At 43.8% G+C, this 14,419-nt stretch overlaps 1 protein-coding gene across 3 annotated transcripts in view; it reads right to left on the reverse strand.

Annotated features, from left to right (window-relative positions):
* Positions 1 to 932: 932 nt before the first annotated feature.
* Positions 933 to 14,419, reverse strand: part of LOC116260092 (K(+) efflux antiporter 5) — a 28,713-nt gene continuing 15,226 nt past the window's right edge. For 2 of the 3 annotated variants that reach the window (XM_031638183.2, XM_031638181.2), the window contains 5 exons: positions 12,356 to 12,544; positions 12,196 to 12,273; positions 1,926 to 1,970; positions 1,628 to 1,718; positions 933 to 1,290 (listed from right to left, as the gene is read on the reverse strand). In XM_031638183.2, the coding sequence (XP_031494043.1) occupies positions 1,271 to 1,290; positions 1,628 to 1,718; positions 1,926 to 1,970; positions 12,196 to 12,273; positions 12,356 to 12,544 (423 nt within the window). In that variant the 3' untranslated portion in view covers positions 933 to 1,270. Of the gene's footprint in view, positions 1,291 to 1,627; positions 1,719 to 1,821; positions 1,971 to 12,195; positions 12,274 to 12,355; positions 12,545 to 14,419 lie in introns of all 3 variants that reach the window. The other variant, XR_004174026.2, reaches the window with a different exon arrangement.

A 14,419-nucleotide genomic window follows, 5' to 3' on the forward strand; every position in this document is an offset into this window, starting at 1 on the left:
TAATAGTGCCATATAATTCTATTTAGTATGCAATGGAATCGATCAAGAATTCCTTTCCTTGCATATTGTCATTTCTTTTTTTTTCCCCCACAAAAACTAAGTAAAAAGACGAAGTTAGGAAAAAGGAACTGGGCTTTCATGAACACCTCAATAGAGTCGGAACCATAAAGTCGACGCAGGTCCAATGTCACTTGGGTTGGGGAAGGGCAAAACAGACTGAAACGAAACCAGGTCGCTGTTTCATCATTTCCAGAGAGAGAGAGAGAGAAGGCTAGTCAATAGCGGGAGCAGTGCACCACCCCGAAGCTCAAATGACCCAGTAGTTAGACTCGGACTTAACCTACGACCAACAGCTGTCAGGTATTGATTGCCAAATAAAGAGCCAAAGACTGAGCACCAAGGGGGCAAAGGGCGAGCAGGAACGGAGAGGTTAGCAATGGAGAAGACGCCAGCCAAATCCGACAGCTGTTAGTGGCAAGACTCAACGGCAGAACAGCAACTATACAAGATGAGCCGCAACCGTAGGTTCTTTAGAAACATTTGGTGAGCAATTATGAATACACGGACACTCCTTTCAGCTTACAATCGTGCTAGGTGTGTTAAAATGTAAGAACCATGAAAACCTTGTTGATAGTATGCGCACCCTGGCTATGCTACTATGAGGGGTACACACCCTGCTAGATATCGCATAATAACATTTGCGAATGATATTTAAAATAGCCTTCTCAATACTTTTGTTCACGCTAATAGATTGCCGTTTCGAATATTAAAGCATGACCATTTTACGCCTTCAATACATGCAATTGGAAGCTTGATGAAATCAAACTGCTTCGAACTCAAACTTTGTACAGATCTCCGAATGAGAAGAAACCATGGAGGACTAGCAAGTCCGATGCGTCAAGACGTATTTCCACTTGTTCACTGAAGACACATGAAGAAAAGAATTCGTGTTGAATTCAGAAAACCTATCAATTCAGTTGATGTTTTTGTTCACCTGCAACCATCGACTATAGGGCACTGTACAGAGAATTTCCTGAATTGATGCTCGGATAGACAATTTGGTACGAGGAGCTATCGGGTTCAGCTATAATGAGCATCTGAATGATTATTTAAACACTGGGTCGGAAATTAGAAGACCACGAATGGGATTAGCAAAACGACAGCCCATCATACGCTTCAAGGGTAGACGCTGCTGAGGAAACCGAGTACAGCGACCCAATGCAGCTAGCAAAACGATCCATATCTTGGTCACAACTTTCTGTTGTGTGCTTCAATCATGGAAGCTCTCTCCTGCATCAAAGAGACACTGTCATTTCATACATGTAGAAGCTTTAAATAGTGAAATTGGGAACATCATGCTAACTTAATGCCAGGGTCACAAGGGCAAAAAGAAAAATTCAATTCCTGTCTTAATTTCTCTCCTTGAAAAAATAACAATGTACCTGAGACTAAAAACTGATAATATGTACAGATGACTTATGAAGATTGACTATACATTTGGACTGTTCACTCTTCATGCTTAAAATACACGATGACATGAAAACAGTTGAATCCATTACACTTTAGGTACTAACTAGAAGGGGCTATTTGTTTGCACAAATGCTAGCAAGTTCCAAACCAACCTCACCTCTCTGTGTGCTTTCTGAAGGAAACCAACGCATGAGTACTCCCAGATGCATCAATATGGGAATTAGTTTGAACATAAGAGGGGTTGTGACCTGAACATTTATCCAAAAAATTATTCAGGACCGCATATCAGATACTGCTGGGTGACCTGGTGAATATGTAAAACCACAAGACCACATTTCCCAGTTGGTGTACCATCAGCAGTACAGTGGCAGATCAAGCAGGTACTTTGTGAAGGTTTTGCACATGCAACATCAGACGACTAAGTCCCAACTCATAGGAGGGTCAAGAAAGATTACCAGGCTGAGGGCTGTTGTTCCCAAAAGAAGAAGATATATCTTCCCCTGCACATTAGAACACCAGAAAAAGTAACTGACGGTAAGGAAAGATCACAATGCACTTGATAGCTGCACTTCTTAAAGCACGAAATGGATGCATTTCAAATCCATACCTTTTAGAACGAAAGCTAGCAACCACCAAAAGTCAAGGATATAAAAAAAATTTAATTACTGCCAAACATTATTATGACACAATGTTAGGGCAATCTGTTGGGAGTCGACCCAGATCAGTTGGACCTGGAGTCATCTTAATAAGGACTGTTTGCCTTAGAACTAGTATTTTCTACTTTTTTTGTATTGGGTCCCTCATGACTTCTGCCAGTGCCCTGTAGAACTGAACCAGTAAGGTGGGTCAGGTGATGAACCAAGTATGTAATAAACCCAACCCAGTGTCTCCTATATAGTGCGAAGGTGAGCCACGCTGCCATGAATTTTGAAGGACCAGCAATTCACTTGTACATGTAGTTGTAAATGCAGCATAGGAAGCCGAGTTGGGAAGCCTTGGTGGAAGCGATGAAGGCTCGGTTTGGGCTATCAGATCTTGACTACAATGACGAGTTATCCAAGATCAAACAACAGGGAACAGTTGTGGTGGTATCAAGAGCAGTTTGAAGACTTCAATAATGTGGTGAAGGGCTAGGCGGTGGAAGCCTTAATAGGGCATTTCATGTGAGGACTCAAGGAACGAATACAAATTGAAGTGCAAGCAGTCCGCCCATGCAACCTATCTGATTGTTTTGAAATGGCAAGGACGGTTGAAGAAAAGAACATGAAGCTGAGCAATGTAGGGAGGAGCTGCAATGGCGAGAGGAGTCCTAGAATGGCTGCAACATGCTCAAAAACTCCTGCCATGGCAGTTGGGGGAACTAAGATTAGTTCGCCAGCCAAACAGGTGGTTTAGCGCCTCACATTGGAGCAGATCAAGGAGAAATGAGGCATGGGATATACTTCCACTTTGATCAACCATGGACGTCAGGACATGCTTACCAGAAACTCACATGTACTTGAATGAAGAAGGGAACAAAGTACAAACCTATGTCACCTGAGTGCAGGGTGCTGGTGCGGGTGCGGGTGCTGGTGCCGGTGCGGCACATCTCAAAAAATTTAGGTGCGGCGGTGCGGTGAGAGTATTTTATTGTTTTTTAAATATAATAATATAAACCACAAAATTATTAAACTGATCATTGATAAAATCATTAAAAGCAAAGGCCTCCTCAAACAAGTCAGATTAGATAAGAAAGATATTATCTCTGTGATGAAAACCTATAAGCAAAAGGTATTATCTCTGTGATGCAAACCTATAACTTATAAGCAATTTAAAAAAACAAATTAGACACCAAAGTGCAATCTCAAGCAAATGTTGTTAGTGTTAGTCATGACTGTAACAATAAAAAGCAATGCTCAACGGTGCTGCCTATTTGATAACAGAGGTAGTAAATTGGAACCCAAAATCGTGATTTTGGTATTGATAATGGCAACGAGGTGGTGGTTCTAAACTTCTAATGTACGAGAGGGAAGTTTCCCATCTTTCACCGTCTTTCCCTTCGTCTCCTCTTCCACCGACGCCCGTTTCCCCTTCTTTCCCCTCCCCTCTCTTCCCCTTCGTCCATGGCCAAATCCTACTTCCCTCTGTTTTCTCCCCAAGTTCGCCTCCCCACCACCGTCTCTTCCCATGTGCATCGATTCAAGAGCCTGCTTACATATTGAATGCAGGGTTCAACTGGAGTTGCAGTAGGAGCGCAGAGAGAGGGAGCAGCGTAGAGAGAAGGGAGCAGCGCAGAGAGAGAGTTTACCCAAATCCGAACGCAGCGCAGAGAGAGGGAGCACCCGAAGGCCGGAGTAGCGCAGGCTGCAAAGAGAAGGAGCGGCACCGCAGAGAGAGGCCGAGAGGGAGAGAATCAGCACCGGAGCAGAGAAAGGCCGAGAGGGAGAGAATCAGAGAAGAGAAGCTGAGCGTGAGAGGGAGAGAACTCGTGCCCTAGCTAAACTTAACATCATGTAAAAATTAAAACACCCAAAAAGTGGACGAAAAAGGGCAGGTTTGGTTTGACTACACCCGACTCATGTTTGACGCGAGCCGGGTGCGCGTCCAAAAATGGACGAATTCAGTCAGGTGCGGCTGACCACACCTGACTCGCGTTTGACCTTTTGGGTGCGCACCTGCGCCCGCACCCGCACCCGAAATGCGTCGGGTGCGGGCACAAACTGGAAGCACCCAGGTGACAGAGGTACAAACCACTACCTAAAGAGGAGGAGCCTGTTGTCGACGATAGCCACCAGATGCGAATGGAGAGCTGCAACCAAAGATATCCTTACAGGCTTCAGCAAGGATGAAGTGCCGCAGCTCATGAGAATGGAAGGACATCTATGAGGGCAAGCAGTGAGCGTGCTGGTAGACACTGGTTGTACCCGGGTCCGGGTACAAACTTCATGTTGTCGGGCTTTCGACCGTAGTGCCCGGCCCGGCCTGACATCATAACGGGCCGGGTCCAGGTTACTTGACTTGGCCCGCTGGCGCCCGGTTAAGTCGATAACTCAAAATGAAAATGTTTAGGGTTCCTTTTGCCGTTTCTTTTTTCATTGGAAGGGGAAAGAGGGTTGTGCGAAACTGCTACTCTTTGAGCTGAAACTCGTTCGCTCCTCTGCCTCTGCCTCTGCGCCTCCTCCTCAGTTGTTTAAAGGGACGAAACATCCACCACATCCGTAGATTCTCGCATTCTTTTGGGCAGAAGAGCGCTCAGATTCTCGCTTATTGCATTGGGAACGGGAGCGGAATCCAGAAGCGCAAAACCATGAGGTTTCCCTGAGCAAGAGTAAATGTATCATTTCCTAAGGCTTCCGCTATCTCGAGCGTGGATTTTGGCAACATTCCCTAGTTTTTTGGTGAGGTCCTGTCTAAGACGTTTGGATATGTGCAGGAAAGAGGCAGAATCAAGCTAGGAGGCAGTGTAGCTGAGTTCTTGCTGTGATATTCTTTGTCGTGCTTAGGTCTGGGAAGGTTATTCGTTGAAGGTGTTGTGTTTTCTACTGAGATGTGGAAGGTTATTCGTTGAAAGAGTGTTGTGCTTTCTGACTTCTGTTGAAGTTTTGCTTGATTTTTAGCTCGGGGAACTATAGGCTTGAGGCTTCATTTGTTAAAAAACGGGCTGGGCCGGGCCTTGAATTTGATTGACTAGGCCCTGTACCTGGCCCGGCCCGTTAATAGTCGGGCCGGGTAGCGGGCCGACCCGATCCAAATGCGGGTTGTTAACGGCGTTCATTAAACGGGCCGACCCGACCCGGCCCGGCCCGATGCCCAGGCCTAGATGAAAGCAGCCCCACCGAAACAAAGCGAAGAAGATATAGTGGTGAAGATGTTAAAGAACCCAGCAGCCTATTTTGTGTTGTTGTTGTCAATAGAGCAAGCTGCAGAGATAGAGACACCACTGATGCAGCAAGGTTGACCTTAGCAAGGAGAAGTTGTCAGCCTTGTTAACTGAATTGAAAAAGGTGTCTGAGTTGTCGAACGCGCTTCCTCCATAGCACAAGTGTGATCACCATATAAAGCTGCAACAGGGGGAGGAAGCGGTGAAGAGGCGACCCTACAGATGTGGCCAGCGACAATATGAAGCATTGGAAACCTTAGTGCAAGAGATGTTAGTGGAGTGCATCATACAACCTACCCACAACCCATTTGCGTCAACAGCCCTACTAGTCAAGAAAAAGGAAGGGAGCTGGCGCTTTTACATCGACTAGGGCATTGAACGCCAATATTGTGAAGGACTGGTAACACCAGTGATTGAAGACCTTCTAGATGAACTACATGGAGCTGCTTTTTTCTCCAAACTGGGCATACGAGTGGGGTACCACCAGATTAGAGTCGTAAGAAAAACATCCTGAAGATGGCCTTACACACGCATAATGGCCAGTACGAATTTAAAGCCATGCCGTTCAGGCTAACCAATGCCCCAACTACATTTCAGTCATTGATGAAAGACGTCTTTAGGCCATACCTTTGCAGGTTCATTCTGGTATTTTTGCATGACATTTGGTGTTTAGTGCAACTGAAGACTCCCATCTCGAGCATCTACGAATGGTCCTGTCAACCTTGTCATCAGTAAAGACAAGGTGCAGATGATGGAAGAAAAAGTCGCAGTTGAGCGACAATGGAAGCAGCCGCAGTCCAGTAAGGAGCTGCAGTTATTTCTAGGACTTGCAGGATACTATCGCAAGTTCGCAATGATTTGGCTCATACTGCACCTCTCACCAAGCTCCTCAAATGAGACAAATTCAGCTCGAATCCAAAAGTGGAAGGTGCCTTTAATGCGTTGAAATAGGCCATTACCTCTCCTCTGGTTTTGAGCATGCCAAATTTTAGAATTCCATTCATGGTGGAATCGGACAACTCGGATTAATGGGTGGGAGCTGTCCTAAGCCAAAAACAGCACCAGATAGCCTTCTTTACCTCTTGACCTTTCATTTTGAAACAGGTCTGCTTACCAATGGGAGTTGATGGAGATAGTCTTGGCGCCTTGGCAGTACTCATATGGAAGCAATTACCTAGAAATTCATAGTCTTGACTGATCATCACAGCATCCAGTACTGCTTACAGCAACAAGCGCTCTCCCTAACACTACAAAAGTGGAGTTATAAACTGATGGCCTTCAATTTTGAAGTACAGTTCAGGAAAGGCAAGGAAAATGTAGCAGCTGATGGCCTTTCACAAAACTGGGACCAAGGAGAAGGCTCCCTTATCACCATTATGGGATCAGATTAAGCAAGCCCACCAACTTGCAGTCCCAGTGCAGCAGATCAAGAAGAAGCTCCAACTCAGTCCAATGACATGCCATGGGTACGAGTGGAGAGATCCCTCCTTATACTACAGAGGGTATATCTATATCCCAACCAAACCAAATCTACCACAAATGCTCATGGGACTATTTCCACAACTCTAAGATAGCCGGACATGAAGGTAGCGAAGGAACTTACTAGCAGGTACATGCCACATTCTATTGGCCAGAAATGAAATGAGCCATCAAGGAATACATTAGAAAATGTGAGACCTGCCAGCAAAACAAATATGAAACCAGAAAACTCGTCGGCTTGCTACAGCCGTGCCCTATTTCCAATCAAATCTGGGAAGATATTTCAATGGATTTCATTGAAGCTCTCCCTAAATCAAGAGGAAAATTTGTTGTCCTAGTGGTGCTGGACAAGCTCTCCAAATAGGCAAATACACACATTTTATACGAGTGGAGAGATCCCTACTTATACTAAAGAGGGTGCATCTATATCCCAACCAAACCAAATCTACCACAAATGCTCATGGGACTATTTCCACAACTCTAAGATAGCTGGAGATGAAGGTAGCGAAGGAACTTACTAGCAGGTACATACCACATTCTATTGGCCAGAAATGAAATGAACCATCAAGGAATACAGTAGAAAATGTGAGACCTGCCAGCAAAACAAATATGAAACCAGAAAACTCGTCGGCTTGCTACAGCCGCTCCCTATTCTCAATCAAATCTGGGAAGATATTTCAATGGATTTCATTGAAGCTCTCTCTAAATCAAGAGGAAAATTTGTTGTCCTAGTGGTGCTGGGCGAGCTCTCCAAATACACACATTTTATACTATTGGCCCATCCTTTTATAGCAAGGTCAGTACCACAGGCATTCCAAGATTAAGTGGAGACTGGAGAGACTCCACGGCATGCCCTGTTCTATCGTAAGAAGAGACTCCCTTTTCTTAAGTTCCCAAAGTGTGAGCAGATTTTTATCTTGGGCCGAGTTAGCCTACAATACAGGGTGGCATTTATCTATAGGCACATCACCATTTGAGGCCGTGTATGGCAAGCCTCCACCAGACCTATGCAAATATCAGCAGGGCACTGCTAAAGAGGATAGGGTGGATGCACAACTACACTGCAGAGATGTTGTGCTGCAGGACCTTAAACAAAATTTGGCTGCTGCTCGAAATTGAAAGGTGTTGATAGATTGTGGGTTTCGGGTCCGGATCCATACCCGACCCGCCTTGTAGCCCGTTTTGGGCTCTACTTAAGTCATGTAACCCTAATCCTTAAGAGTTAATGATAATCTTAAGAGAGAGAGAGTCTGGCTGCTAGTGGGCACCAACTCCTCCTCATTCGTGGTTTTTTCTCCCTCGTGTTGAGGGTTTTCCACGTTACATCGTGATCATTGCTTCTCTTCCTCTTCTTCTTGTTCGTATCTCTACATGGTATCAGAGCCGTGAAGTTCCGGCGTTTCTGGTTGTCTTTTGCCCGTGTTAGAGGAGAATCGCCCGGCACTGTTCATCGTCTCGCCCGTGCCCGACGCTCGTGCCCGAGCGTCGTCTGTCGTCCCGCCGCCGTCTCCGCCCAGCGCCGCCCTGATCAACGCCGCTCAGGATTCCGCCGTCTCCGCCTAGCGACAACCGGCCCAGCGACGCCCTGATTAGCGCCGCTACTTCCGCCCAGCGACGCCCTGCCCAGCGGCGTTCCCGTTCAGCCACTTCCTGGTCTGTTTCCGCCCAGCGCCGGCCTGCCCAAACGACGACCTGTCCAGCGGCGGTCTTTTTCCGCCCAACGCCGTGTCCTTTTCCGGCGCCGTGCCGCTCTGCCTGGTCTGTTTCCGCCCAGCGCCGCGCCGACTGCCTGGTCTGTTCCCGCCCAGCGCCGCGCCGCTTTGCCTGGTTCCGTTTCCTGCTCTCTGTCCGTTTTTTGGTGTTGTATCGTGTGATTGCTTCTTGCTGCCCTTGCTGCCTACTGGTCTGTGATTATGGCAGCCTCTTCCTCGTCAACCGTCAACACCAATCCCACTGAAATAGGGGCTTTTAGAACTGAGAATGTTCCCATGCAGGTCATCACTCTTCGCCTCACCAAGGATAATTATTTCTCGTGGTCGCCTGCTATGACCATGGGGATTGCTGGCCGTGGTCGCATGGCCTATATTGATGGGAGCAACCCCGAACCAGCAAGAACAAGTGATGTGTGGCATACTTGGTTTCTTGAGGATAATCAAGTGAAAACTTGGATTGTCAATTCCGTTTCCGCCGATATTCAGCCCCTTATCCTTCGGAAGAAGACTGCTAGAGACATGTGGGTGGTCCTCGAGCAAATGTATGGCCAAAAGAAGACCGCAATTCGTACTTACCAAGTAATGAAGACAGTCTATGGCATTCGACAAGGGACCTCGTCTGTTGCAGAGTACTATGGGGCTTTGAAAGCCAAGTGGGAAGAGCTTGACTATCATTCTGATATTCCTTGGCATTGTCCCCATGATCAGGCGCTCTATGTTGCTCATGAATGGGAAAACAGGGTGTTCCTATTTTTAGCAGGTTTAAATGATGAGTTTGAAGGTGTTCGAAGTCAGATTTTGAATTCAGGGGAGGTGTCCAGTATTGAAGATGTGTACTCCTGTGTTGAAGCGGAAGAACAGAGAAGGCTTGTTACAAAAGAAGGGAAGAGGGAATTTGTGCCCTATAACGAGAGATCTGCTCTCGTGAGTCGTGGTCCTGGCGGCCCATCTAGGTCTCTTCGCCGGTGCACTCACTGCAAGAAGACAGGTCACACTGTGGATTATTGCTGGGATCTTCATCCAGAAAAGAAGGGGAACAGAGGGAGATCTTTGACTGGGAGAACGCCCGTGTCTGAGGTGCAAGCCTCTAGTGGAGAAAAAGTCTCCATTTCTGCTGACCAGCTTCGTGAACTAAGGGCTTATTTGGGCAGGCTCGATGTCAACAAGACTGAGACCTCAGAGGGAACTACAGCTAATCATGCTCTTGCAGCTATTGGCAATCAAGGTAACTCTTCTGTGGGGGAATGGATTGTCGATAGTGGTGCTACTCATCACATGACAGGTAATCCAAAATTGTTTCATGAGTATAAGTTGTCCTCGGGAAGGGAACGTGTTTCTCTTGCAGATGGTTCCTCTACCTGTGTGGCAGGCGAAGGCACTCTGTCCTTGTTGGACAAATTTCATGTGCAGGGCGCTTTACATGTTCCCCAGTTTCCTTTAAATCTCTTATCAGTCAGTAGACTTACTAAAGAATTGAATTGTGAACTTATATTCTCTGCCGATCGTTGTGTTTTGCAGGACTTGGTGACAGGGAAGAGGATTGGGATTGGTTTAGCTTCTGATGGATTATATCGTCTTCCCATACGTGTGGCTACTGCTCTGTTGACAGCGATCCGCAAGACAGATAAGAGAAGAGAAGATTGTCTTCAGTCTTTTATGTACTGGCATCAAGGAATACATTAGAAAATGTGAGACCTGCCAGCAAAACAAATATGAAACCAGAAAACTCGTCGGCTTGCTACAGCCGTGCCCTATTTCCAATCAAATCTGGGAAGATATTTCAATGGATTTCATTGAAGCTCTCCCTAAATCAAAAGGAAAATTTGTTGTCCTAGTGGTGCTGGACAAGCTCTCCAAATAGGCAAATACACACATTTTATACGAGTGGAGAGATCCCTACTTATACTAAAGAGGGTGCATCTATATCCCAACCAAACCAAATCTACCACAAATGCTCATGGGACTATTTCCACAACTCTAAGATAGCTGGAGATGAAGGTAGCGAAGGAACTTACTAGCAAGTACATACCACATTCTATTGGCCAGAAATGAAATGAGCCATCAAGGAATACAGTAGAAAATGTGAGACCTGCCAGCAAAACAAATATGAAACCAGAAAACTCGTCGGCTTGCTACAGCCGCTCCCTATTCTCAATCAAATCTGGGAAGATATTTCAATGGATTTCATTGAAGCTCTCTCTAAATCAAGAGGAAAATTTGTTGTCCTAGTGGTGCTGGGCAAGCTCTCCAAATACACACATTTTATACTATTGGCCCATCCTTTTATAGCAAGGTCAGTACCACAGGCATTCCAAGATTAAGTGGAGACTGGAGAGACTCCACGGCATGCCCTGTTCTATCGTAAGAAGAGACTCCCTTTTCTTAAGTTCCCAAAGTGTGAGCAGATTTTTATCTTGGGCCGAGTTAGCCTACAATACAGGGTGGCATTTATCTATAGGCACATCACCATTTGAGGCCGAGTATGGCAAGCCTCCACCAGACCTATGCAAATATCAGCAGGGCACTGCTAAAGAGGATAGGGTGGATGCACAACTACACTGCAGAGATGTTGTGCTGCAGGACCTTAAACAAAATTTGGCTGCTGCTCGAAATTGAAAGGCAATTCACTATAACAGGAGACACCATGATCAGTAGTTCAGTGGAGGGGACTGGGTGTACTTGTGCAGGCCACCTCATGGGTTGACTCATTCAAGAGCAAAATGGAACCACAAGCTAGCTCCTCGCTTTGTGGGTCCTTACCAGATCAAGAAGCGAATTCGGTCACTAGCCTATGAGTTGCGTTATTAGATCGAAGCCTCATACACCAATATTTCATGTTTTCAAACTCAAGCCTTACTACAAACTCGCCAACAAAAAAGAGGTAGCTATGGTGCCAATTCTGTTGGAGAGTCATCAGCTAGCCCCTTACATAAGATTGGGCACACGCAAAGTCAACAACAATTGGAAAAAGAAGGCAGACTGGTTGATTGAGCGGTTGAGCTATGAAGATCTACCAGCCACTTGGGAACCCACATCTACCAGCCACTTGGAAACCCATCGACCAAATCCAAAGATGTTTCCTTGAATTTGCACCTTGAGGACAAGGTGCTTTTGTAAGGGGGACTAGTTGTTAGGAGTCGGCCCAGATCAGTTGGAACAGGAGTCATCTTAATAAGACCTATTTGCCTTAGAACTAGTGTTTTCTACTTTACCTATATCGGCAACCCAACCCAATATACCTCATATATAGTGCAAATGGATTAACCCTAAAACAAGCAATGATATGCTGATTATCTCACCGAAGCTGGGCTTCTGTAGGTGTTAGCAACAAGAATTTCTTATTGTTAGCTGGCACTAAGACAATCTGATTGAACTTGATATAAAACCTTAAGATATTTCAAAGGTAAAAAAAATCAGGTCTAGTTCTCAAAGAAATCTTTTTTGTTCTTTTTTTTCTAATGAGTGATTCGATATCCATAAAAGTTACTCTTGCTAAAGACAACTATGCAAGATCTCACCTCTAGAAGTTGAGAATACAATTCAAGTCTACAAAAAAGTTCCAATATATCTAACGGATCATTGGAGAGAATGCTGTATAGAAGTTAGAACACAGGAAGAACTTACATTTTCCTAGGAAAATAAAAAAAAATGCTAAGGCCTTGTAAATATGAGTACCTCAACAAGATGAAGATTTGAAGCATGACTCAAAAGCACAAATGCAAATTCTCCAATTTGTGCAAGAGAAAGACCCACCTGTGGCACCCAAGTCAGCAAGAATGAGATAATGGCAAGTAATTCTGACCAAATCCACATCATAACAGAAAAAATTGATTACCATGAAAGAAGATCTCATAGGATAGCCAAAGGCCTTGGTCACCATAGCAGTCACTACTGTTTTTAATATAATAACAAGAATCACAGATGCCAGCAAAATATCTACATGGCTCCACAAGAATTGGACATGTATAAGCATTCCAATGCTAGAAAGAAAAAGTGCTGCAAATAGGTTTCTGATGGGCTCCACCTGCAAACCAAACACAGTAAGTGTGAATGACACTACCTATTCTAATTTCTAAGGGAAACAGAGATAAACTAGAAACTTCTTGCTCAATAATATATTTTTTGAAAAAAGTTGGGTATTTATATGCAAACTGCACAACAAAAATCAATATAGAGGCTCTTGTAGCAGTGAAATGCAGGTTAATACAGAGGTCGGTGAGCAGGCTGACTTGCATTCAAAATTGAGCAAATGAAAAGATATATACAAAAGAAACTTTGACAAAGAACCCAGATCTCAATAGCTTGCATAGACTTTGCCTTTTGACAAAAACTACCAATACAAGAACCATCAGAGGTGTTTTAAATAGAGGATTGTGTTCAAGAAACATGTTTCCAAACTTGTGAACTCATATTGCTCAAGCATGTGTAACAAACATTGAAATCTCTCACCCTCAGGTTGTCATGCATGTACATAATACATATATAAATACAAACATTGGGATGAGAATTTCATAAGCTGAAATATTCAACTTTTATTAGAGATCTTTCACACAAGAACGGAACTTTGAAAGCCTTAAGGAAAACAAACTCCAGGTGAATGATCCACATCATCGCTACCAATATGAACAAACATTTTAGGAGCCCAATACTATTGGAAGTTTAGGTGAAAATAGTTAATAAAAACGCATCATGATACGTCAAAATATCCATATCACAATAGTTATTAACGTACCTTGTAGAAGTTTCATTTTACATAGAATATATGTGATCATTCTTGTTTCTAAAGAACTCTTTTTTGCAAGAAAAATACTACTAAACCTATTAGTTCATAGGTTTTCCTATATTCTTTTATTTTGATTTTAAGAGATTCCGAGATATTATGAGACAAATCACATTAAGGATACCATGACTTTGAAAAGCCTTTCCGAGAAACAGCTGAATATCAGTGACTCTAGGTCAAATCAATCCCTAAAACCAGCTCTTATTATTAATGGGTTTAAAATCAGATCACTTTAACATCCAATAACAAAACAGAATCTAGCCCATAGTTGCCAGATCAGGAGTTGAAATCAGAAACCAGTCATTTCAAAATTTATAGAAGATTTAGGAAATGACACAGCGGATGGACGGTGTATACACACATCATAAAAAATTCAAATTAAGAAATAATCAAGGTCAATAGACATTGAATGATGCGCATGGATGTGAATCAGGATCATAATTTTGTTCCTAGAAATTGGATTTCCTACCTTAAGTGACTTAGTGGCCAAGATGGAGATTTCAGTTATTCTGTGTAGTACCTGAGAGACACTGACTTGAAATAAAGGTTAGCTTGGACATTCTATGGTTAGTTTCTTTTAGCAGATTCTTAAAAACAGTAGCAAAAACAACATCTTATCCAATGGACAAACAAAGACCGTATGAAGATGCCAAGAGGTAAATGAACCAAGTACAAATGGGATCTTTTTGTGACCACCAAATAGAAAAAGTAGCCATTAAGTTATAATTCCTCGTTTATACCAATCAGTCGACCAACTCAGAAGGATGTTTGGTCTAGTTCATACATGTTGTAAAGATTTAAAACACATTCTGTATTTTCTAATACATATTTTAGAATTTATACACTAAATTCTGTGATGCAATATAAGACCACCTTAATAACATTGGCCTCCATCAGAGAGATACAAGATGGGAGCCATGAATTCCCCCAAATAAGACAAGTTACAACCATCATAAAGAAATAGAACATGGAATAAACATAACATCAAACAGCTTAAAATTTTCACAAAAAGATCCATTACTTCAAAGACAGAAACAGTCAACTACAAAATCCAGAAAATACATTGACCAAATTGTCTGCTATATGGACCCTGGTAAAACAAAAGACATACCAATTCTG

The sequence above is a fragment of the Nymphaea colorata genome, chromosome 9 (assembly GCF_008831285.2).
Source record: "Nymphaea colorata isolate Beijing-Zhang1983 chromosome 9, ASM883128v2, whole genome shotgun sequence".
Classification (NCBI taxonomy): Eukaryota; Viridiplantae; Streptophyta; class Magnoliopsida; order Nymphaeales; family Nymphaeaceae; genus Nymphaea; species Nymphaea colorata.